The sequence below is a fragment of the Danio rerio genome, chromosome 25 (assembly GCF_052040795.2).
Source record: "Danio rerio strain M-AB ecotype USA chromosome 25, GRCz13ab, whole genome shotgun sequence".
Classification (NCBI taxonomy): Eukaryota; Metazoa; Chordata; class Actinopteri; order Cypriniformes; family Danionidae; genus Danio; species Danio rerio.
Window position 1 is genome coordinate 23,983,622 of NC_141045.1, and position 26,141 is coordinate 24,009,762.

At 36.7% G+C, this 26,141-nt stretch overlaps 1 protein-coding gene across 11 annotated transcripts in view; it reads left to right on the top strand.

Moving 5' to 3' along the window:
- Positions 1 to 26,141, top strand: part of ush1c (Usher syndrome 1C) — a 53,466-nt gene that overhangs the window by 14,651 nt on the left and 12,674 nt on the right. For 4 of the 11 annotated variants that reach the window (NM_001442436.1, XM_087310905.2, XM_087310903.1 and 1 more), the window contains 17 exon segments: positions 752 to 860; positions 4,721 to 4,745; positions 4,859 to 4,916; positions 5,788 to 5,891; positions 8,303 to 8,387; positions 8,489 to 8,548; positions 8,629 to 8,685; positions 10,743 to 10,885; positions 14,329 to 14,394; positions 15,423 to 15,568; positions 17,547 to 17,596; positions 17,740 to 17,904; positions 18,661 to 18,777; positions 18,869 to 19,498; positions 20,388 to 20,441; positions 20,992 to 21,105; positions 23,174 to 23,236. In NM_001442436.1, the coding sequence (NP_001429365.1) occupies positions 752 to 860; positions 4,721 to 4,745; positions 4,859 to 4,916; positions 5,788 to 5,891; positions 8,303 to 8,387; positions 8,489 to 8,548; positions 8,629 to 8,685; positions 10,743 to 10,885; positions 14,329 to 14,394; positions 15,423 to 15,568; positions 17,547 to 17,596; positions 17,740 to 17,904; positions 18,661 to 18,777; positions 18,869 to 19,498; positions 20,388 to 20,441; positions 20,992 to 21,105; positions 23,174 to 23,236 (2,046 nt within the window). 11 annotated transcript variants of the gene reach the window in all.

The window sequence follows — 26,141 nt, forward strand, 5'->3', positions numbered from 1 at the left end:
ATTTTTTTAATTGTCCTACCATGGAAGTTGATAGTTTTTTCCCCTAAATTTATTTTGTGTTCTCATAAAGGTTTAAAACCACATGAGAGAAAATACATGTTGAGGTAATTTTTGTTTTTGGATGAACTATCCCTTTAAATCTGTTAGACCAGTGCATTTTATGTCCGCTAGGTGGAGCAAAAAGCCTTCTCATTCTCATTCTTTCTGTCTTCTTGCTGACCCCCATGCACATGCAGCATTCAAATTCAGCTCAAGTGTAGCATTTTGTGATGGCAAACCTCGCATCCAAACATGTCTGCTTCTATACTGTAGAAGATATAAAACTGTATAATAGCAGACTAGTTATTTTCAGATTTATAGCATGCATAAAACAGTAGTTAAAAAGTATCTAGAGAATCTGATAGACTAATATTATTACAATGCCACAATACTAGATATATTCAATGCGTGCATATAATCCATGCATTTCCTCATTTTACTCATTTTCTTTCGGCTTAGTCTTTTTGTTGGCTGAATGAACAGACAACTTATCCAACATATGTTTTACACAACGGATCCCCTTTTAGCTGCAACCCAGTACATATTTCATTCATGTTACACACATACTGAATAGTGCATACTATAAAGTTTTAAACTATATGCATTAGCTATTATGCATCTCACTCTGCAATTTTGGACGTGGCAAGAGAGTTTTGTTTTCTATTTTTATTTAATTACCATTTTAAAAATTGGTTTTCTGTCTATTATTTAGGTCGGCGATGAGATTGTGCGCATCAATGGCTACTCTATCTCTTCCTGCATTCACGAGGAGGTCATCAACCTCATCAAGACCAAGAAGACTGTGTCTTTGAAAGTCCGCCGTAAGATGCTTATTTTCATATTGTCACCTGTATAGTTGACTTGATTTTTTTTGTCAGTCTTTCTATTTTACTGAGCGGTACTGTCTTACATAAAGTGCCGTTTATTGGCTGCAGGGGGTGCCGATGAGCGACCCATCGAAAGTATACAAAAAGCCACTCCAGTTTTTTTCGTCTCCCTGGTGATAAACACGACGACAGACAAATAATTAAGCTATAGTTGTGCTTTTTATGAACCTATATAATTCGACAACTAATCACCAAAGCGCGTTTGTGAAAAATACATTGTATTATCTCTATTGAAGAGCAATGATCAATTCATAAATAAAAAGTGAAAATAGCCTGCTGAAGTTCCACAGCTATTTTGTTCACGTTAACTTTATGAGGATTTTTTTTAAACTTTAAATGCATTTTTTTTCTTGTTTGCGTTATAGTCTTACATTATTTAAAGTATCATATTATTACTTATAATATTCAATTCAATTCACCTTAATTTGTATAGCGCTTTTAAAATGTAGATTGTGTCAAAGCAGCTTCACATAGAACAGGGGTGTCAAACTCAATTCCTGGAGGGCCGAAGCCCTGCACAGTTTAGTTCCAACCCTGCTCCAACACACTTACCTGTAGGTTTCAAACAAGCCTGAAGGACTCAATTAGTTTGATCAGGTGTGTTTAATTAGGGTTGGAACTAAACTGTGCAGAGCTGCGGCCCTTTTGGAACTGAAATTGACACCTGTGACATAGAAGATCATAGTAAATTGAAACAGTGTAGTTCAGTTTGTAGAGTTAAAGTTCAGTTTATCTCAGTTCAGTGCGGTTTATTAATCACTTCTGAGGGTCCAAACACTTAAGAGCAATCCATCGATGCGCAGCTCTATAGATCCCGAACCATCCAAGCCAGTGCCGTCAGCGGTGAGGAAAAAACTTCACCAATTGACGAAAGTGAAGAATAAACAAACCTCAAGAGAAACCAGGCTCAGTTGGGCATGACCATTTCTCCACTGGCCAAACGTCTGGTCAGAGCTGCAGTCAAGGCACCAGAGGCTGGAAGCTGGACCTCAGCGAAGACTCGCAGAGGTCTCATGCTCTCCACTTCTCCATGACTCCACAGTAGCTGCTCAGGATACAGCCTGGTCCAGGATATGGAAACCTTGGGATCATCTCGTCGCTGTATATGCAATATGCAGTTTGTTTTGTTAAAATCATATTTAGAAGGGACAACCCCTGGTCACCCTTAGGAATGGGATGACATAAAAATACTATAGTAATGCATAGTACATAATATAGTGTTCTTAATCCACACTATAGTAAATTACCTATATAGTCTAGACCAGGGGTTCCCAAACTTTTTCAGGCCACGAGCCCCAAAATAACTCCAATGGCTCACGACCCCAACTCTGCTCGGAGATGGTTATAGACATACAAACATTGCACACAATGGTGAGCCAATAGGAACTATATAAACACAACATGGACAACGCAAAAAGTGCTGTGTAACAACCATATCATTTTATTGTCATCATTCGTTTGTGTAGTTTAATATAAACATCACCTAATGAGAATGGTGGGCACAGTGTTTACAGCACATTCTTGGTATAGTTTTGGAGATCGCCAGTTGAAGATCATCCTCCATGTTCAGTCATGGCCTTTATTTTAAATGTATATGAGTGCCATAAGGGTGTCAAAGTTAAAGATTGTGTTCTAAAATCAATCTGCTGCAATGTAAATCTAGCATAATAACCCCAGGGGTCACACTCCAATGAAAAAAAGAATGAAAGGCTGATAGCTTTTTATTAGCATGTTGTTTTTTTATGCAACTATTGAATACTAAGTATATATTAAATATATTATCATTTAAAATGTTTTTATCTTTTCTAGATTATGGATAAAATATGGTAATTCTAGTTTAATAACAGATATGAGATTTTTGGAAATCACCAAGTGACCAAGTTCGTACTAATGAATTAGATGAATGTTAAATAATAAACACAAATGGTGAAACAACCGTTAGAGTAAACTTAAATATTCAATTTTTTTGTTCTCATTAATTAATAAACATAGGAAGCAATAGGTCTTTAGAAGGATAAACCAAAATAACAACATTTCTCTTGCCCGATTTGGCCTACACAATCAGTTTTTGATCAGTGAATTACGGTACATGACTAGAGCAAGTCTGGCTACTATACAATGGCCAAACATGGACCATATCTGGGCCAAGTCTCAGCCAGGTTAACAACCCATAACTGGGCCTGAACTTGGCCATAAATTATACATTTGATATCTGGCCCATGTCCTGTGTGCCGCCTAAAGATGGTGCAACCTCTACCAAACCAGGGCCATGTTTGGCCCACATGCTTTATGCCAGTGCCTGATGAACGCCTGCTGTGCCAGCTTTATGCCCAATCTGGGCCAGAATTCTTTAATGCCTGGAAAATAACTTATACAAGAAAAGCTATAAACAACAAAAGCTTACCTTAACTCCCTTATTATGAATAAACAGAGACAAACTGGTGCAAAAATAAAAATGGCACCCTCAACTATAAAATTACCAAAGCACAATCATTCAAGTTTTTGTAGTGTGGTTCAAAAACGATTTACAATTTGCAACTTTTTGTTTTATTGGTTATTTTTTTATTAATTTAAACAATCTCGTACATATATGTTTAATATGAATTGTGATATTTTAGCCTGATCTCACAAGGAAATGTAACTGTTTTATGTTTTGTCAGTTACAAATTGCTGTGAGATAGCGTTGGATTTGCTCATCCCAAATTAGGGGTAGCATTAGAGGTGGGATTTGGGTGCACGCCTTAAAAACTTTTATGAATTCGAACGAATTAGCCACTATTGTGACAATACATAAACAAAGTGCGTTTCCTTGTGAGATTAAGTTGGAATTTACAATAAACTTACTATAGTATTTTTCCATGACATAGTAGCCAGGAATGTTTTCAGTGATACTTCCTTCATGAATTATATATATATATATATATATATATATATATATATATATATATATATATATATATATATATATATATATATATATATATATATATATATATTTATAACTTCATAATATATATATATATATATATATATATATATATATATATATATATATATATATATATGTATATATATATATGTATATATATATATATATATATATATATATATATATATATATATATATATATTATGAAGTTATAAATATATATTATCATATATATATATATATATATATATATATATATATATATATATATATATATATATATATATATATATATATATATATATATATTATGTCTTAATTCATAAAGGAAGTATCACTGAAAACATTTTTGGCTACTATGTCATGGAAAAGTACTATAGTAAATTTATTGTTATATATATATATATATATATATATATATATATATATATATATATATATATATAATTTTTTTGAAAAGGGGGAGGGCGAACGATACAAATCTTGCCTTGGGGGACCAAAAACAAAGTCTACAAACGGCCCTGGAAAGACGATCAAGAAAGGTCCCTGAACTGGGATTTGACCTCTGGTTGCCCAGAGCACAACTGCACTATTGGTGGAAGAGCTGACAATCTCCAAGCTGACTTTATTATTTAGGAAACAAAATAATATTTGCCTCTTTTTCCAATGGGGTCAATTAACTGATTTAACTCTCAGTAACAGTAATTCAGTCGCAGCTGAACTGCGATAGATTTAACAGCTCAACAGTTATTGAAGTAACATGTTTTCCTTCAGAGGAGTTCATTATTAGGGTTGCCTTTAGCTAGACATTATTTATTCACTATTTATTGATTAATGTATTCCCATTGTGACTCTTTCTCCGCAGATGTGGGAATGATTCCTGTCAAGAGGTAATTTGGTGCAATCTTCCATTTTATCTTGAATTAATTGATTCTAACACTCATGGTTGAATTTATTTCCACTAATAATGTTTCTGTATTATTTTAATTATTGTGTTAATCAGCTCCTCAGATGAGCCTCTGAAGTGGCAGTTTGTGGATCAGTTTGTTTCTGAGTCAGGGGTAAGAGATTTTTCTTTCGTATTTTAAGCCAGTAAATATATTTAATATGAACATGTGTAAGACCACCACATTATGAAGGTAATCAAAAAATAGAAAGACATCTTATTGGCTTTTTTTCTGTTTTTGGTTTTGAAAGAAAAAGGGTGAGTTAATGAACAGACAATTATTCCAGTGTTAACATATTTTTTAAACTGTTTTATAAAATCAATATCACATTTGCATTTAGGACAAATCTGCTATTTAGAACACAGAAATATATAACTCATGTGATGTTGTGTTTGTTGAATATGTGATATATCACATGATATAAAAATTTCATGACAAAAACTACAGAATGACAATATAAAATGTAAAATAAAGGGACATTTATGCCCCAATGTCTTGAATGGCTCGTTTGGGGACATATTACATTCTATGGGCCTGCATCATGTGTGTCACCAATTTGTTTTCTGTTTTCTAAGTGTGGTGGATAAATTTGGAAGAACACATTAACATCTTGTTTCAAGAATGTATGAATGTGACCCTGGATTACAGAACTAGTCAGTTTACTGGGTCACTTTTTATTGATGTATGGTTTGTTAAGATATGACGATATTTGATTAAAATACAATTTTTTGGATGTGTAATCTGAGGGTTTAAAAAATCTAAAAAATATTGAGAAAATCTCCGAAAATTTGTCCAATTTCCTTCTTTGCAATGCATAGTACTAATCAGAAATTATATTTTGGTGATCATTGACCAAATGTACATCATAAAATAAAAATAGATTATTTTGTTTCATTCAGTGTATTTTTGGCTAATCCAAAAAAAAAAACTGTCAACATACGACTGGCTTTGTTACATGTTTACATGTTTTATGGTTTCCTCCCAGGAGAAGAGTAACAGTATTGCTGGCTTGGCTTCAATTGGAGGGAATGAAATTAAGGAAAAGAAAGTGTTCCTTAGTTTGGTGGGCACCAAAGGCATGGGAATCAGGTAAGGGAGAGACTGATAAATAACACTGAAAAAAATATTTAAAGTCAGATTAAAGTAATTAATTTATCGCTTAAATCTCACCTTTCCTTCTTTTGTCTTTAGTTTAGATTAGCTTAGCATAGACATTAAATCAGATTAGACCATTAGCATCTCACCTAAAAATGTAAAAAAGATTCCTATTTAAAGCTTAACTCTTATCCTGTTGCTACAATTTTTAGGCTGCATAATATCATTGTGCCACATTGGCCAAGAAAATAACAACTTTTTTATTTATTTTTGTCTTAGTACACAATGTAACCACAGAAGAGTTTTTTTTTCAATATATTGATGTACTTCCAACTGAAACTGAATATTGAGTAGAAGATGTGACTTTATTTTTAGACACTTGTAATGATATAGAAATAAATAACTTGATGCTTAAAGGGGCATGGTTAAGAAAATTGTGGCTTAAGAATCGGCATTCCAAATGCAAAGCAAATGATAAGACTTTAACTGAAGATTACCAAAAAAAAATATTAATTTTTTCATAGATTTTTTTTTCAATCGCTAACAAGCGCTTACCCATACTTCAGATACATTTTCTAAACTCTTAACAGAGACCCACATCTACAAAACACAATTGGCCAAATTAATAATTTTCTTCATAAAATTACATTATACTAACTATTCATTTCAAAATAGAGCACATCTTCCTCTGCACACTCTAACTTTACCAAAACACTGGAAATCTGACTCACAATGTAATTATTCTGTCTAAGAATAACACTTGTTTTCACTTCACAAGGTGCATGCAGTCCATTAAATTAGGTTTCAAAGTCCTGGCTATTGTTGACATTACAAAAACAAGACGTTTATGTTACAGTTTTACAGGTGTTTGTCCGCAGAACATGCAATCCACCATTTTGACATTGGATTTCTTAGTTGAGAACTGTTTACAGTACAGTAATGTTCACATTTAAAAGCATTCCAGTAAAAAACAAATAGTTTTTTTTTTCTTAACTGTTTACTACAGAAGGTACAGTATGAACACGGTACACAGCAAAATCCTCAGAGTAAAATTTCCTCAGTTCAGAGAGTATTTGGTCTCTATTACCAAACAGGCTGATAATAAATAAAGCTGCTGTTTGTGAAGTTGCTTAAAGATCCTCTGCTGAGATTTTGAAAGATTCAATGTATTATATTGCAGCTGATTTCATCTAAGGTTGTGAATAAAGTTGGTTATAGTTAGAGTCGGTTAGAGTAAATTTTACCCATAGGATTTTGCTGTATATGATAGAACAACAAGTTGGAGCACTCACTCTGGTCCCCCGGGCTCTGCACTGGTTGGGGAAATTCCAAATTGGTCCACAACAAACCCTTACAATTGGCTCAAGATTGGTAAGCTAAATTGCAGGGACATTGCAACAGAACCTGGAATAAAAAATAAATAAATAAATTTTACAAATATGTATTCCAATGTTTCCAATTACCAGGAGTGGTACTTAGTATCACACATGCAGTCAGATATTTCGCCGAACAGATCAGCAACTTTTGACGCTCATAAACAATCATAAAGCCCTCTTGCTGCAGGAATGAGGAGGTTTGCTGAAGGTGCATCTTTAATAAACTACGGCAGTTTGCGTTCACTGAACAGTAAGAATGATTAATAAATCCATATGAAACAGCCCCTTAAAAGTCACGTCTCGCTTTTAGTTTCGGGCTTTGGCGCGTTTTGCAATCACACAAGCGTACCGTGCCAAAGCCCAAGTGAACCGCACTCAGGCCCACCTCTTCCAACTGGGCCAGGGCCGGCCAAGTGAACCTTGTCTGAGCCCAATTCAGCGCACTCACACTTCTCAAACGATCCGGGAAATGGGCCTGGCCACGGTACGGATAGCATAGTGTGAGTAGGCCCTTAGGCCGTACAGGTACTAGGTACAGTTGCCTCGAACCGGGCCAAAGCACGCTTGTCCCCCCTCCCGTCTCCCCCGACGGCCCGCGCTCACACCATATCGGGCCTCGGCACGCTTACGTCATCGCTGCTGCTCTGTTCAGTGAGAAGCGCTCTCTATGGCAAGCCTTTTTAGCATTTAAATCTTTGTTCTGACTCCATAAATATATTTAGAGATATCTCTAATTATATTTTGACTAGTCATAATTATAATTCGACTAGTCAGAATGACAATTAGAGATATCTGCAATTACAATTGTACTAGTACGAAATCAGATTGGAGATATCTGCAGATATATTATGACTAGTAGATATATTATGACCAGGAAACGGGCCTGGGCACGGTACGGATGGCATAGTGTGAGTAGGCCCTTAGTGTCGGCTCTCCTAACACCTTTATAATTGTATTTTTTGAGATATCCAATCTACACATAAAACTATATATGTTTTTCTTAACATTCTATAATACTCTGTTATACAGCATATCAAGTGGACCAACAAAGAAACCAGGCATCTACGTGAGCAATGTGAAGCCGGGTTCACTCTCAGCTGAAGTGGGCTTACAGGTAATTTCATTAATTCATAGATTAAACCCTTTTAGTACACCATTACTATTTGATTTTAGTCTAGTAACCTACTAATGTCCTTTCGGTTGTGTGGTTTATAGGTTGGCGACCAGATTGTGGAGGTCAATGGGGTGGAATTCACCAACCTGAGTCATCAAGAGGTAAGTATCTCACTGAAAATGTCAAACAATCACTTAAGAATCTCCCTGCATATTTTAACTAAAGGTTTCCACGCTTTCAGGCAGTGCGGGTGTTAAAGAGCAGCAGGAGTCTAACCATCACCGTACTCACTGGGGCTGTAAGTAATACATTTTTGCAACATCTCGAACACTCACCACAAGGATTTACCTCTCTCAGAGGGGCTGTGCTCAAAGGAAATCCATATGCTCAGAGTGAAGCTGTTTTTTATTGACAGCAGAAGACAAGCAAAGTAAACAGTACATATGTTTTTTGGTATTGTTAAGTTTGCCTTTATGTAACTGCACTGTAAAAAGATTTTAATTATTGCACTTTGTATTTTTGTGATTGACTCTGTTATTTTCTTTCATTTATTTGCGGTTTTAAATTGTGTGATTGGACCTTTATCTCTGCATTGTTGACTTTTGATATTGAAAACTGAACCATGCAGGTTAACAAAGTGACTACAGTGTTTCTTCTAGGATTTTTTTTCCAGCTGTGGCAAGCAGGCCTTTTACACAGACTACTACCTACTACCTTTGGCGTTATTTTAATGACAAATGTCGTGAGCACAGTATTACAAGTTGTGGTCACATTTTTGTAATACGAGCATCCAAATCTCTTTGCTTGCACGCCAATTTCCTCTGTTCGTGCACAAAAGTTACACGCCCACTGAAATATACACTGCTTAAATGCAGATTTTCCTGTGCACTCCCAAATAAGCACAATTCAATTACCTTTTAATATGTTTTGGTGAAATTATAACCCACTATGAAAAAAAAAAAAAAACACTGAATGTTTTGAATAAGAAGATATAAATTAGAGGTGGCGTGGTGAGTTTTGGTGTGGTGCCCTGCAATGGAAGAGTGAATGTAGCGGAGACCATGGACTGTTATTAAAATTCCAATCTTTTGAAACAAAATATTGTATAATAAATAATATGTGAAGAATTAAGTCCATCTATTAACTGAATAACCAGGCAGTTTATTATCAGGTTTGTGTGCTGTACTTTACAACACCAATCCAGACAATATATCACTTCAAACAATTGTAAAATGTCAATAAAAGTCAAAATTGTTTAACATCAAAATTGTTCAGAGGAATGATCAACATCCTATAATGCAATTTAAAAGCATAACTAATAAAAAAACATTAATTAGTGTTAAATTAAGAGTTGAACTCTTAATTTATGAATATTTACATATGCAATTTACATATGACAAATTATACTAATGTATTGACATAATCATAAGCTATTTTGCTTTTAAATAGGATTTTAAATACTGTTATGTGTGAAAAAATAATATAAAACGCCTTTATGGCAAGTCATTTCACTCGGTGGCCATATTTAAGATGCTGCTTGAATCTCTTTAAATGGGGAAATGTCAAATTTTCCAAAAACTGTTTGCTTATGGTTAAAGTTATTATTTGAAACCACCAGTGAAATTAGACAACCACTGTTTCCTAAATTTTGTTACCTAAGCATTAGAATAATGACTGAAATCTTGACGGAAACTTGAAGGCATCGAATGTTTCTAAAAGACGCAATCTGACGCAATAACTTACTTATTATCATCCACTGAATAATGCCGTATTTGATCAAGCTGCTCTTCTAAAGTAATTTACAATGTATCTTCAAGTCTTCCAATATGACAACAACCAATTGTTTACAATGTTGTGGGTGTTCAAGTGATTTGCTTTGGAATGTCTTTAATTCATTATATAAGACAAGACTTTAACTTGTGTTTGTTTCATACAGAATACAAAACCAGAGAACATTCATTTTTAAGTTTATTTAGTTTGTTTAAATGTAGAGATTTTAAGCATTATATAGATATATTTCTCATGAGGCAAGTATTCACTGAAATTCCAGCACATTTGCTGACCCCAGATGAGTTATAACAATGAAGCTCCAGAAACTGTTATAAAAACACACGTCTGGACCAAGCCCCTCCCCTAGAGAATCATCAGTCTATAACAAACGATGATTGGCTTCTTTACGTGAAGGCCAGGCTTCCTTTGTCAGAATGTCCATATTGATTAGTACATTTTCCCCCATTCAAAACTAAATGAGTGACATGTCTTGGATATTCTATAGTTTTTGCTTTAATGGCTCATAGGTCTGTGTTTGTACCTGTATTTCTGCACAAGTGCTCATGTGTCTACTGTATGTTTCAGGGAAGTGAGCTGTTTATGACGGATGAGGAGCGGTTGGCGGTTGAAGCTCGACATGAGCTGGACAGACAGGAGTTAATGCATCAGAAGAAAGTGGCATTAGAGACCAACAAAATTGTCAAAGAACAACAGGAGAAAGAACGCCAGTCAGTGGAAAAATTATGCTCTAAACATTTCTTCTTGATCATGCAAACACTGAGTACATTTACATGGACACCAATTCTCAGATTTTAAAGAGCCCATATTATACATGAAATAGGGTCATATCTTGGTTGTAAGGGTCTCCAACAACAGTTTAATATGCATGCAAGGTCAAAAAACACTTTCATGGTCTTATAATCTGCATTTATTTTTACCTAATTATCCCAGCGACACCTGTATGAATCGTCCAGTGATTCATTCGTTCCCAAACCCCTCCTTAGCGCGAAGCTAATCTGCGCTGATTGGACCAATGACAGCCTGTTGCGATTCGTCGACTGCCTTCAGTCAGAGAGTGAAATGCCAAACAGCTAATCAGCAATATAAAAGTAATCACAGTTCATACACGCTCGATAGTGTAGGCGTGGAGTTTAGCTGCCAGTGGGTCAATGTAAATACAGACTATGGACTTGAAAATACAGACGACTGACTATTTTATTGAGCAAAAACTCCAAAAACAGTTGAGGAGATCTCCTAGCTTCTCACTCTGCTCTTTTCACAGACACACACACACACACACACACATATTGCACAAACACACACACGCACTTAACCCTGCTCCGGACAACGCGCGCACACACACACACACACACAAACACACACACCTCCGGACGACAGCGCGCGCACACGCACACACAGACACACACACTACTCCTCCTCCACGGAGCTCCGTTAACAAAACAGCACGCGTCGCGTTTTTAACGTGACTTTGCACGCGATAAGAGAATATAGCCAGTTAACCTGATACAGTACACGCGGTTACAAGTAACAAATCACAACTAAATACATTTGCAAGCTCTAGTCAACGAGGCAACTTTAATCGCACGTACTTACACTTGAGAAATGGAGGAAGAAAAATCCATCCTGATGTCCAGCAGTAAGTTACTCTTTACTGATCCTTCCTTTAACAAACGCTGATGAAGTATTCTTTGTAGCATGTAGTTTCCAGAAGTTTCCAGTCGTTTCCAACTGCTTGGCTATAATGCTGAGGTTTCATCTTTGGGTAGAGACTCAATATATCCATCTGCAGTGTGACTTCAATCGACCGGCATGTTTGTGTGTGTGTGTGTGTCTGGGTTTCTTCGTCAGAGGGCGGGGCCTCAGGTTTGAAATCTCCCGGGTTTGCGCGTGCACGTGAATAACTTGGTTTCGTTCGTACGTCATGGCGAAACACCTAATGATTCGGTATCAAGGCGACTCATTTGAAGCACTATGAGTCGACTCTTTTATAGGTAAATTAACAGTTTTAAACACTGTACTCTTACAGATTTAAGCCTTAGCTGGATACTTCACTTCACTTAGAGCTGTGTTACACACTACATGGAGGGGAATTTTCAAAAACCCATAATATGGGCTCTTTAATGTCATTAAGACAATACTCAGATTAGGAGTCTGCCATGTAAACAGTGATTTTTTATTACCATAATCTAACTAAATCATAATGGAACTACACAGAAATCGAAGTTAGACACATGGAGTATGCATATTTAGACTTATTATTAAAGTGCTGGACAAACATGTAAACACCTTAATCTTTTAGCTGCATTTGGTGACAGGATATTCCATACACACACAACTGTTTGATACTGTTCTGTGCATTCATCAAGTCAGTAAAGAACCACAGACACCTGCATTGTGAAACAAGGAAGTTTTTCTTTCTGTTCACTGTGTGGGAATCAAATTCCATTGAAACAACACTCTTCCACTAGTACTTACTTCATAATACAATACCTCACTTTGTCACAGGGCATGAATGAAATTTTCCTAAATGAAAATAAAGCTGCCAAAATCCAGTTAAAATAGATTTTTCTTTTTAAATGAAACACACAAAATTATATGAAACTAATTATGTTAACTGATCTATGTGCTATAACATGTAAAACGGGATCCTGAAATGAACTTTCAAATGCAACTCGTGTAAACATCATAATCATATTATTGTCTTATTCAGATTAAGACAAATAATTAGATTACTGATGTCCGTGTAATCATAGTCACTGAATTTGGCTTATTCTCTGATCCATCAGGGGTCCCACAGAGGAATAAACCACCAATTACTCTGACAAATGTTTTATGAGGCAGATGCTCTTCCAGCTGCAAAACAGCACTTAGTATACCAACATAGGCTCATTCTGAAAACGTAGCCCCATATACATTTTTGGAGATCACAAATGATGTAGCCAAAGCATGTGGCTGCATTTTGTTGTTAAAACAACTGCTCCGGCGCTGTGTGACGCTGTTCTTTTTTGCGCTTACCAACTAACTGCTTTTCTCCGAATAGACAGTTTTTCAGCTGTTACCAGTTTGTCCAGTAGCTTGCCAAGTATGTCGGCGGACTTGAGATGCAGAGAGCAGTTGACCACAATTATGAGGTTTGAATACGGCGAGAAACAGTTCCAGAAATCGGATAAGTCAAAAACAGAAGCCAAAAAGTAAAATAAAAAAGTAAATAACAGGGTAAGAATGTGGTAAAATCTGAAAACATGGTAAAAAAGGGGGGCTTTTTTTCTGGGTTGCTTTTTAGAACTGTCAGGTTTTGGGAAGTGGGTGGGCGCTGGTCAATTGGTGCTTTTGAAAACACTATTGGTTGGGTTTAGAAAAGGAGGAAGGTAAGTCAGTCTGTCAGTCGACAGCGGCCCTTAGTGGATTTACGAAAATAAAAACTGAAAAACAACGTATGTCCTGGGACTCTCTTGTAATGTATATAGTGTTACGTTTTCAAAATGATCCTGGGTTGGAGAGAACACTACCTCCTGAACCCTCAATGCTGGAAAACACCCACAAAATCTCCCTTTCACACACATACTCAGACGGAGTCAATGTGAGTGTCCCACTTACGGTCCTGAGAGATGGTATATGTATGATAACAATGCACATAAACATCAAATATTTACCAAAATAAACACAAAAATAGACAAAACAGTAGCTTTTATGGCTTCTAGTGCAAAGTACTGAAACTATATTGTAGTTAATAGGTTTTTAGTATTTAAAAGGAACCCTGAGTTTTAAGATTTTGTGGCGTCATGTAAATCATACTAAAATAAGTTGGAGAAAGATGTATGTTGTTTAAAAAAATAATATTCATTTTGAACTATGAGGTTATTAAAAATCATATATCATAGGGCTCCATTTTAATAGAGTTTGTCAGATATTTAAGGAATTTGCCACCATGATATTTCACATGTCACTAATGTACTTAAATTCTTATTTATTATTTTATTTTCAATAATAACTTAATATATCATAATTGTAATATTTTATTATGATTCAGTTTTATATAACTTCTCAATTTAATCAGTTTGCTAGAAGCATAGCCACTGGTGAAAAAAATATCATTAAAATTTCTTCATGAAAAATGTATCAGTTTTATTGATTATATTGGTTTTTGCAGGAGGAAGATGGAGATATCTCAGAAGGCTGCAGAGGAAGAAGAGCGCTATCGCAAAGAGATGGAAAGGTAACACTTGTGCCATCCTGCCAAGCAATATCACCTTCAAAGTAAATAGACCTCAGAAGGCAGACTGGAGTAAATTGATGATGATGAAAGCAATGCTCTGTGGGATGCAGTCTGTTCGATATTTCTTAGGTCACCTCTAATTTTCACAACCCTTGTTTTTATTCAGTAGAAATTGGTTACAAATGGTTAGTAATGAATCCATCATTGAAAATGTATCTAATTTATTAAAATGCATTTAATGTGAAATGAATAGTTCACCCAAACATGAAAATTACCCCATAATTACCTCTCCCTCAAGTCATTCGCTGTGTATGACTGTTATCCATCTGACAAACACAGTTGGAGTAGTTTAAGATTGTATTCGGGCTCTTCCATGCTGTATAACGGTGTTAGAAAGAGGCTTTTATTTTGAAACTTAAACCTAATAAATCCATCTATAAACTAACCTATAAGCCACGTAGGGGTTAATTCATGTCTTATAATAAAGCCGTGTTTTTGTAACAGAAATATTTAACATTTTAAAATTGGTAATTTTTACTATTCCTTTAACTCCAGAAAGGATCTGCTTGTTGCAAAATTCTGAAAATGTAGCCCTATATACGTTTCTGATATCAGGATATATTTAAAAAACACTATTGTTTGGGTTTAGAGAAGGAGTAGGGTGGGTCAGTTGGTCGGTCAGTTAGTTATTCAGTCAAACAGACAGTCAACATCGATCTCTGGTGGATTTACGTGAGAACAGCAGGCGAGAATGGCACTTGCGGGAGAAATTTAAGATCTCAAAAAGCGTACACAGCGGCCTCTGGTGGATTTGCGAAAACAAAAACTGCAAAGAAACATAGCTCCTGGGATGTATTTGGCGCTCTCCAGAAATGTATATAGCGGTACGTTTTCAGAATGATCCTGGGATGACTTTTTGTTTACATTTTCTTGATTGAGTTGAGATTCGTTTTTAAATATCTCAACAAGAAATCTCCTCAGGATATGACTCTGACTGTCCATTTTTTTAAATCCATGTGTCATGTCAGAATTGAAGCTGCAGAGAAGAAACACCACAAAGAGTGGGAAGATGATTGGGGCTCCAAGGAAAAAAAAAAATCTGTTTCCCCGGCCGCTTCTCCATCCCCTCCACCACCCACACGTCTTGCACCTTCACCCAAACCTAAAACCTCCAGTAAGTTGGCAATACCTATAAAATCTCCTCAGTGCATTATTATTAAAGTGCTAGTTCACCCAAAAATGACAATTGTGTTATTATTTACTCTCATTTCGTTCCAAATCTCTAAGACCAACATTCATCCTCTTTTTTTAGATGAAATTTGAGAGCTCCCTCATCCTCCAAAGACAGCAAGATTCCTGACTCATTCAAAGTCCAGAAAATACAAAAAAAAAAAAAAAAACATAATCTAAACAGGCCAAATGTCTTCAATTGGGATATTGTCACGTTACGAGAATACTTCTGTGTGCACATATAAAAATATTTTTTGATATATGGCGCATATTCATGTGTTGTGCTGGGTTATGCCTTTGACATGCCACCTCGGATGTGCCTGTGCCTTGTTTTCAAACAAAGGAAGTGTCATATAGGCACATAAATGTTACATCTGTGCACATTAATTATTAACTTGCGCAATATACTGTCACTGAGGAGAACAAACTGTTGATTAAACTCATTAATTTTGTTATATCCATGCAAACAAGTATTTCCGTAGCTTGATAATATTCCTATTGAACCACTGAAGGCTTGTGGTCTGTTTTGAGGATATTTTTTGGTTCCTTTCTGCACTTATGGAAAAAAGTTGTGAACCTGAAGTTGTTTGGAGAATGACGGAGCTCTTTATGTGACATATGGAAGTAATAATTATTACCATAATTTAAATTTTTGCGTGAACCAACCCTTAAATACTCATAGTACACAGATATCAAATCCAGTTCTTGGAGGGCCACAGCTCTGCACAGTTCAGTTCCAACCCTGATTTGTAGGTTTCAAACTAGCCTGAAGGATTCAATTAGTTTGATCAAATGTGTATAATTAGGGTAAAGTTAAACTGTGCAAAGTTGCGGCCCTAGGGGAAATGAATTTGACACTTGTGCCTAAGTAGAACAACAATATTACCGTATACATGATAGGCACGTTTCCACTGAGTGTTACGGTAAAGGTTGGTATGGGGTCACATGTATCAGGCTTGCGTTTCCGCTGCCAAAAGGGTGCCAATGGTGGGTATGGTGTACGACAAAAAGTTTCAGTCTACGTCATTCTCGCTTGAGGAAATGTCAAAGTAATCATATCACATAAGAAGCACTTGTTACAAAACAGATGCTTGTGCTTTAGACGGCCTTGTAATAAACTACGGGGCACAGGGTAGATTTAGCTTTTTTTCTTGGCTTTGTGGCTGTTCATCAAGACGACGACAAGGCTTGTTCAAGCTCAGGTCGACCATGGCTCATTATTATATGTGTATATTATTACGGTGTAATGTCTCAGCTGTGTATTTAAAAATGGCGTTTCCATTGTTTTATTCTCCTAACCTGTGCATGAGCTAATGACGTATCGCTGTAAACCAATAGTGTTCAGCTGCATGTCTTGCTCCACCTTTTGGTACCCTGTTGTTGTGCTAGGTAGCTTTTCAAAAGAATACCCAAAAAGTGATACAATACGGTTCGTTTTGGTACTTTTTGATAGTGGAAATGGCCATAAAAGCGTACCGAACCGTACCACTCAGTGGAAACGGGCCATTAAAGGTGGTCAAACAAGCATGTTACCCTTGATGTACACAAATATTACTACTTTCTCCTCTGCATGAACAGATGTGCATTCTTTTTAAGAATGCACCATCTTTTTTTTCTGTGTGTTTTCCTTTCTAATTTGCCTTTCTGGTGTGCCGTGTCTGTCACTTTCTGATACCATCAGCTGCTGATTCCTACGAAGAAGAGACCGGAGAAGTAAGTAAAGGATTCATATAGCTTTACAAGACTTCTTTTCGGTTGCCTTCACTTTTTTCATAACATTTAAACTGCATGTAGACTATCATCCATCTAATTTTGTTAGGTTGGATCTTTTGGTAGCTTTTCTAAGAATGAATAATTCAGAATGCGCCATATCCTGATTGAGTTTGTGTCTGTGACTTAATGTGTCGCCTTTGCTGTCTTAGCATTCGGTTGGTTCTACCGTTATGAAGGAAAGTTGCCTACACTCAAAAAGGTACTGCAAGCATGGTGTGCTGGTTTGGTGTGCTATAACAATAGAGTTTTTTGTTAATCTTGGAGATATGTCTGAGGTTGTTGTTTGCTTGGTAGTTGAGTTCAAGTCAATTGGATATTCTTTAAATTCCTTTGGATATTTAGAAGGAAAAAGAAACCAAAAAGAAGAAGAAGATGTCCAAGACTGACACTCTTCCAACTGAGAAAAAAAGCAAAAAAGAGATGGAGTTTGAGTTGAAACTTGCAAAGGAGAAAGAAGAAATACTTGAGCGAGAGAAGCAGATGAAAATCAGCAGGCTTCTGCAAGAGGTATTTGATTCCATCAAGTGAGGTTACAGTAGGGTTTCTAGACTTTTTTTTTACGTATGCAATTGATTCGATCTTTTTGGCACTCTGACCTTCACTAATATTTGTTGCACCCTTCCTAGTAGGGCTGGGACAATAAATCGATGCATTTGAAGTCAAGAAATTATTCTTTATCGATTCTGGAATTTTAGGAATACATGATAATTCTCTCTTGAATCGATTCTGAGCTTACTTTTTACCACCAAATAAATCTGTATGCTTTACAAACTAGCTGCCACACTGCCAATCCTGACACACCTGCTTGAACATAAAACAATCATTAAAGAAGTCAACGATTAATGAAATTACAGAATTAAATTACAAAAGTATCCACAGTGGGCTGTTTTTACATTATTCCGATGGGAAAAAAAATCTGTGTCGCACCAATTGCTGTTTGACTCACAGGTTGTAATTTGAGTTTTTCTCAAGGAGTACCACATAGATGTGGCTTTTACTGATTGCAGTGATTAATAAGGAGGAAAGAGAATGAGACCACTCACAGTACATGGCTGAAAGCACAAGCACACTTCTTTATGTTACAAACTAAGCTCAGAATCGATTTCTGAAAGAATCGCAATGCAATCCAAAAGTCTAAGGGTGGATCCATGAATCACAATACATCGATTCATTGTCCCAATTCTAATTTCCAATGCCAGTCCAGCAAGTTCTCAATGGTATCAAAGGTTCCATGCTGTGGCTGTGGCTTTACTTATCATCTAGGTGTCAGAAACTGAGAGGGAAGATTTGGAAGAATCTGAGAAAGTGCAACACTGGGTGGAGAGGCTCTGTCAAACAAGACTAGAGCAAATCTCCTCGGTGGAAAACGAGTCTCCAGAGGTAAAGTCTACCACTCAACATCCCAATGTGTTGGTCTTGTTACTCACAGGTTGATAGATCAGATTTCTAAGTATTTAAAGTATACCCTCAGATGTCTCCAACACGCTCCCCGGCGTCGACTGGTCCCACCAGGCGGAGGTTCCCTGGTGGCTTGACGTTGGCCACTACTGATCTTGATGACATCAACTTAGATGATGTGGATCAGAGTCTAAGGCAGCCTTTAAAAAGATTAGCCCCAACTCCACCTACATCCAATCAACCTCCACCTCCCTTACCTCTCCCTCCACCCTCACCCCGACTTTACCATTCAAACACCCATCGACCCCAATCTCCAAGATCACAGCACCCAATGCAGTCCAGGCCAGCACCTCAACGTCCACCTTCCCCACCAGCTTCAAGGGTGCCCCCTTCCTCAATCGGTCGTCGCCGGCCACCCCCTTCTGCCCCACTATTCTCCTCCAGGGGTCTATCCTCATTTCAGCCACCGCCCCCTCCCCCACCACCCCCTCCACCACCACCTCCTCCACCACCACCTCCCCCACCCTTGCACATGGATGATAGGTACCATGCAGGGCCATCTAGTTATCCCCGCTCCCCAAGCTTATCTGAACAAGGAAACAGGTTTGGGGACAATGGTACCTGGCATAGAGGAGGATTCCACTCCAATGTTCCCAGCGAACTTTCACGCCCTCCCAGCCCAAAGGTTGATCATGATTTGATGGTTAGCATAGTCAGCATGTTTTTCAGAGTGAGAGTTGATTGCATGTGTTGAATAGAGGTCTTTAGTCACGTTTTATCTAAGTAATGCATGGGTATTGCTATTTTCAACAAGGTAGTGCCAATGTTGCTTATGCAATATTGAGCGAATGCAAATCATGTGTACTGAAATCTTTTTGCCATTCTTCTTGCTGTTACCAGTCTTTGTGTATATTCAGATGCATGCAGTTTTTTGTGTGGAACTGGTCTCAGGCTGAATATTGCAGTCTGCCATCAAAACATTTACTTATAATTGATTTAGACTTATGGTGACGCAGTGGCGAAGTAGGTTGTGCTGTCGCCTCACAACAAGAAGGTCGCTGGTTCGAGCTTTGGCTCAGTTGGCGTTTCTGTGTGGAGTTTGCATGTTCTCCCTGCGTTCGCGTGGGTTTCCTCCGGGTGCTCCGGTTTCCCCCACAGTCCAAAGACATGCGGTACAGGTGAATTGAGTAGGCTAAATTGTCCGTAGTGTATGAGTGTGTGTGTAAATGAGTGTGTATGGATGTTTCCCAGAGATGAGTTGCGGCTGGAAGGGCATCCGCTGCGTAAAAACATGCTGGATAAGTTGGCAGTTCATTCCACTGTGGCGACCCCAGATTAATAAAAGGACTAAGCCGACGAGAAAATGAATGAATGCATGATTCAGACTTGTGGTGGATTTATTTTTTCCTTTTTTTTTTGGTTGTGCACACACACATGTACTGTTTGCATAGCTTGAGTGTGTTGATTTGCAGATGAAGTTTGTTCAAATACTGACCATCATTTTCAGTAAAATGCATGCTGTCTTGCGATTTGATTATTTTGCCAACACAATGACTATACTAGAGTACTGAAAATCTAATCCTGTGGCCCAGGTGATGAGAAACACATCTCACGCTAGCAGGATATCCACTTCTAATAATACTCTGGTGAGTCCTGTAAATGATTCATGCTGCACTGGAACTTTGTCTTCATTTTACAGGACAAATCAGTCTTGCTGCCCTCGTGTAACATGCACTTCTAGCTTAATTTGCAGAGAAAACTTTTCATCCACCCTTAAGAAACAAGTAGCGTACTTCAAGTTCATTTTATGAAGTATACTTACTTGAAGTATATCTTTAAGTGTATTTCATATTGTAAGTATACTATTTACTAGTATACTTGTTAGTGTACTACTTGAATACCACTTGGATTAAAATCAGCTAACTTTTTCTATATACAAGTATACTTTTATGTGAACTATATGTCTAACAGTAGTACAAAGTGCACAAATAGTAAACAATTAGGTTTTTCATTTGCATTGCAAATTTGAACGTATGGCTGTAGTTTACTTTTTGAGTGCCTTCTGGACTTTGCTGATAACTTTAATTTTTTATGTGAACTCACAGTTTAAATATGAAACCTGCCACTCTATAACTTTATAGGTTAAATCATGCCCTGACTTTTAGTTTGTGTCCTGTACTGCTAACCTCTGCGTAGCAAATAGCCCCCAGCCCTCCAACCCAGCGGAGACAGATCAACCCAGTCATGTCTAAACCAGTCATGCTACCAAGTCAGATCTCGCACAGACCCACACTTCGTTCTGAGACCATGGTAAGATGTCAAATATTTGTGTGACTATGATGGTGATAATAATAATGCATGCGTAAGCTTCTAGGTCTTCACAACTGTGACTTATTGGTTTGTGGTTTATTTGTTGTGCCAGTTGACAGAGATTGTAATTTGAGTTCTTCAAGCTCAAGGCATACCGGATAGATGTGGCTGTCCCTGATTGCAGTGATTAATAAGGGTTTTTCTTGTCTGGGTCTGTACATAATGAGACCCTGAGCATTAAAACGTCTTTGATCAACCTGATGTCCCCATCCACCATTAGACATTCGGTTCTGCACCATCAGATGACAATAGAACCTAATCGCTTTGCCCTGTCCTTGTCCCTCCTTAATTAAATGAATGGGCGCTTGCCAATTCAGTGCTTATTTCAGGAGGGTAACAAGAAGGGTAAGAGAGGACAAGACCTTGCTGCCTAGAGATGTCTCTTCAGACTTCATTTATTATCGTTACTGGTGTTTGCTAGGATTATAGATTTAAGCAAATCCCCTAACCCCATGTATTTATTTATTTTTAGTGCATTGTTACAACCCCAAATGTCTAAGGCTGAGGTTGAACATAAGTTAAAGAAAATAAACGAACAAACAGTTAGCAGATTATGATTTAATGTACTTGTATATTTAACAGATAATTTTACTGAGGACATCACAGAATGTTTATCAGATATCACATGCATATCAATCAATAATTCAATGTAATAATTCACTACTATTTACATCATTATTTACAATTGTACTTAATTACTTTTCTAATTACTTTGTCTGAAAAGTAACTTAGTTACACATTAAGTAGTTTTATTACTTGACTCAATACAAAAACATCCACATAAATCTCAATACAAATATATATGTATTATTAGCACCCCTTTGAGTTTTGTTTTTTCTTTTTTGCAAATATTTACCAAAGGATGTTTAACAGAGCAAGGAAATTTTTACAGTATGTCTGATAATATTTTTTCTTCTAGAGAAAGACTTATTTGTTTTATTAGGGCTAAAATAAAAGCAGTTTTACATTTTTTTAAACTCCATTTAAGGGACGAAATTTTGAGCCCCTTTAAGCTAATATCTTTTTCGATAGTCTACAGAACAAACCATCATTATACAATAACTTGTCTAATTACCCTAACCTAGTTAACCTAACTAGTTAACCTAATTAACCTTAGTTAAGCCTTTAAATGCCCCATTTAGGCTGTATAGAAGTGTCTTGAAAAATATCTGGTCAAATATTATTTACTGTCATCATGGCAAAGATAAAATAAATCAGTTATTAGAAATGAGTTATTAAGACTATCATGTTTAGAAATGTGTTGAAATAATGTTCTCTCCGTTAAACAGAAATTGGAGAAAAAGATAAACAGGGGACTAATAATTCAGGGGGCTAATAAATCTGACAACAATTGTAAATATGTATATTTTGTAATATTCTTTTACCAATTGCTGAAGCCAAAAGATCTGTCTTGTTTGTTCACTCTTATCTAAAGAACCAGGTGTTCTTTCTCTGAAATGCTTCAGTACACTAAAGCCTCGCTGCACTTAGGGTGCCATATATAATGGGACATCAGTGCTGTCAAGCAGTCAGTGTATTTGTAAAGCTAACAGGTGGCTGAATTTATAGATAATAGCTAATAGGCCTATTTGCTTGGGGAGATAAACCTTAAATGGCATGCAATGAGATGCAACAACTGAGTGTGTGTGTGTGTGTGTGTGTGTGTGTGTGTGTGTGTGTGTGTGTGTGTGTGTGTGTGTGTGTGTGTGTTTCCTTGTATACCAATAATAGTACATTTTGACTTTGGGGGTACATGTTTGTGGTCCCAAGAAGGCAAAAATGGCTAATAAATCCCACAGAAGGAAGTGGTTTGTGTAAGATGTAAAAATGCAGATTGTTTCTTTTCTTGTGAGTGCTTTGGTTTAGGTGTAAGTTTGTGAGGATAGAATATACAGTCTATAAAAAGCATTATGTCTATGGAAAGTCCTCGTAAAGATAGCTGTACGACTGTGTGCGTGTGTCATTGTGTGGAGTTTTTAAGAGTCGTTCACAATTGTGTATGTTTCAGCCCCCGGAGATGCTAAAACGGATGGTCACGTACAACACGTCCTTTAAATCCAGCAAGAAACAAGTAACTGTCATCATTGCTTTTCATTACTCCCCCTCCTCTCTCTAAACACTCTGGTCCTCGAGTGAAATTTCTGCTGTCTGAGAGTTTGCATCTGCATGTGAATTGCATACTACATTTCTAACAATATTCCATAGACATCTGTCTGTGTTGATAGAAATCTCTATGTACTGATTTTAAATTGGTTTGTTATTTTAAAAAGGGTAAGGAATGTAAAAACTCAAAGCCTGTGTGTGTTTGCATTGCTATTGTTTATTTATAAGCAAAGTAGGCATTTAAATATAATTGTGAATTAGAAGTCGCTAAGACTTACGTTTCATTATGTTGATGTACTTCCAACTCGAACAGAATACTGATTAGGGGGTAGGGCTTTCTTTGTGCGCATCATTCTCTTATAGCAAACGAATGGTAAGAGGGACATGATTAAGAATCCTCTCAAAGAACGAAGAACTGCCTCTCCAAACATAGATATAAATAGTCAGACTTTTATTGAAGATTACCAAAATGAAGCTTTTTTTTTTTTACGTGGACTAACTTTGAGCATAGGCTCATTGTGAAAACATACCTCTGACTAACTGACTGACTGATCGACTGACTGACTGTCTGACCCACTCTCCCACTTCCCTAAACCCAACTGACAGTTTTAGGAAGCAATCCAGAAAAAGAAAAGTCCTCGCCTGATTTTTACCACGTTTTTAGATTTTAACACATTCTTACCCTGTTATTTATTTGTTTATTTAATTTTTTTTTGTCGTCGTGGTTAACTCTTCTCTGCATCTCAAGCCCGCCAACATACATGGCAAACTACTGGACAAACTGGTAACATCAGGAAAGCAGTCTATACGGAGGTAAGCGGTCAGCTGGTAAGGACGAAAAGGAACAGCATCATACCACCCTGTATCGTTTGTTTTGAAGACAAAATGGCTGCCTTTCCTCTTTAAAATGAAAGCTACGTGGCGGTATGATGCCGCAGATGGCTTCTGTTTCTATTAGTGCTACTAGCTGACTGCTTACCTCCCTGTGGACTGCTTTTCCGCTGTTTGCCCAGTTAATCACGTACGACGATGGACTTGGGATGCGGAGTGGAGTTGACTGGAACGACGGGCAAGGAACGGTTCCAGAAAGCAGGTAAGACAAAAACAAAAGGAAAAAAATAAAACAAACATGTGAATAACAGGGTAAGAATGTGGTAATATCTGAAAATGTGGTCAAAATCAAGCAGCCACCAGGGCTTTACTTTTGCTGAAATCCTTTAGAAAACACTGTCAGTTGTGTTTGGGAAATAGTGTGATCGAGTCAATTGGTGCTTTTGAAAACACTTTCGGTTGGGTTTAGGGAAGGCGTGTGTGGGGGTATTGGTCGATCGGTCAGTCAGTCAGTCAGTTGACAGGGACCTCTGGGAGATTTATGTGAGAAGAGCAGGCACGAATGGCACTCGAGAGAAAAATTTGAGATCTGAAAAAGCATACACAGTGGCCTCTGGTGGATTTGAGAAAACAAAAACTGCAAAAAACGTACCTCCTGGGATGGGAGTGATGGATTAATGACTTGCATGGATTAATTTTTTTACCCAAAGAATACTAATGTGTTCTAGCAAAATGTTGAATTCAAATGTAGTTTAAAGGCACAGCAGCATGACCTCAAAGAGATCTGAAATGTTTTGAGTGATGTAGTTGTATAGTATCGGATAGGTAGAAGGTGTGGTGTGTTTTTTGGTTTGAATTATGTGTGAAAAAGTGTTAAATGTGTCAGATGTATGATTGTATAATTGCACTATTTTCAGCTGAGATCATGGAAAACAGAAGAACTGGTCTCATAATACAAACTGAAATATATCAGAATTCTTCTTCAAGGACTGATATATTTCCATTTAATCATACATCTGTATTGTTTGTTATGAACGCAGTTTTTGGTTGGGTGTCATGCATTGCATGTAGCAGAATCAAACTGAATGTGTATGTTGTTGGTTCGTTGTTTTAGACTTGATTATTTATTGAAGGTCTTTGTTTCAGAGTGTGTAGTAGTTTTGAAAGAATTTATATTGTATCTAAACATAATTGAAGATGGTTGTCTGTAGAAACGCTACCAATGGATCCAACAAAACAAAAATATATACTTTGCATAATAAATATACTGTATACCACATACTGTAGCACAGAAACAAATCTATATTTTCCATATTTTGTGGAAAACTAAAATAGTTTTAGTTGGATTATGAGACCTTGATCTTTCCTTAACAACAACTTTTGATGTTGAAAAGTTTGCAAAAAGTGACATTTTTAATGTTTTTGGAGTGAACCTTAAATAAACGGCCAGTACCTTTTCTGTTATTTTTTATTTATTTCTGTTCAGTATTCAACATGTCACCATTTCACTCTGAAAACATATTTCTAAAGGAGCTGTTGACTTGAATTGTTCACCTGATGTTGGTAACAACCAAAGCAATGCAAATATAAAAAGAAAACATATCTAATTAGTTTACAAATGAAGTTATGTGTAATAAACAACAAGCAACTGCTCTGTGTAATTTACACAAGCAACTGCTAATGGTGTCTGTCTAGTGCCAAAGTGTAAGCCTCCTTTGGTCAATCTGTCTTCTCTGTAAAGGGAGCCAAACTGTGGAATGATTTACCGGTTAGCTTAAAATCAGAAAGTAATCTAAATATTTTTAGTATTGTTCTTAAAATGTGGTTAAAAACAAAACAGCAGTGTTTGCACAGATAGTCTACTGTTAGTTTGTTGGATCATGTCGCCTTTGCTTTTGCCTTCAGTAATTTTCATTAAGAATTGTAATGTTGTGTATATGTATTAATTATATTTCCAATCTGCCAATTTTTTAAGCCTCCAGTGGACAGGTGTTGAGAATCAGCAAGTTTGCTAAAACACTTAAACAAATGCATTTGGTTGT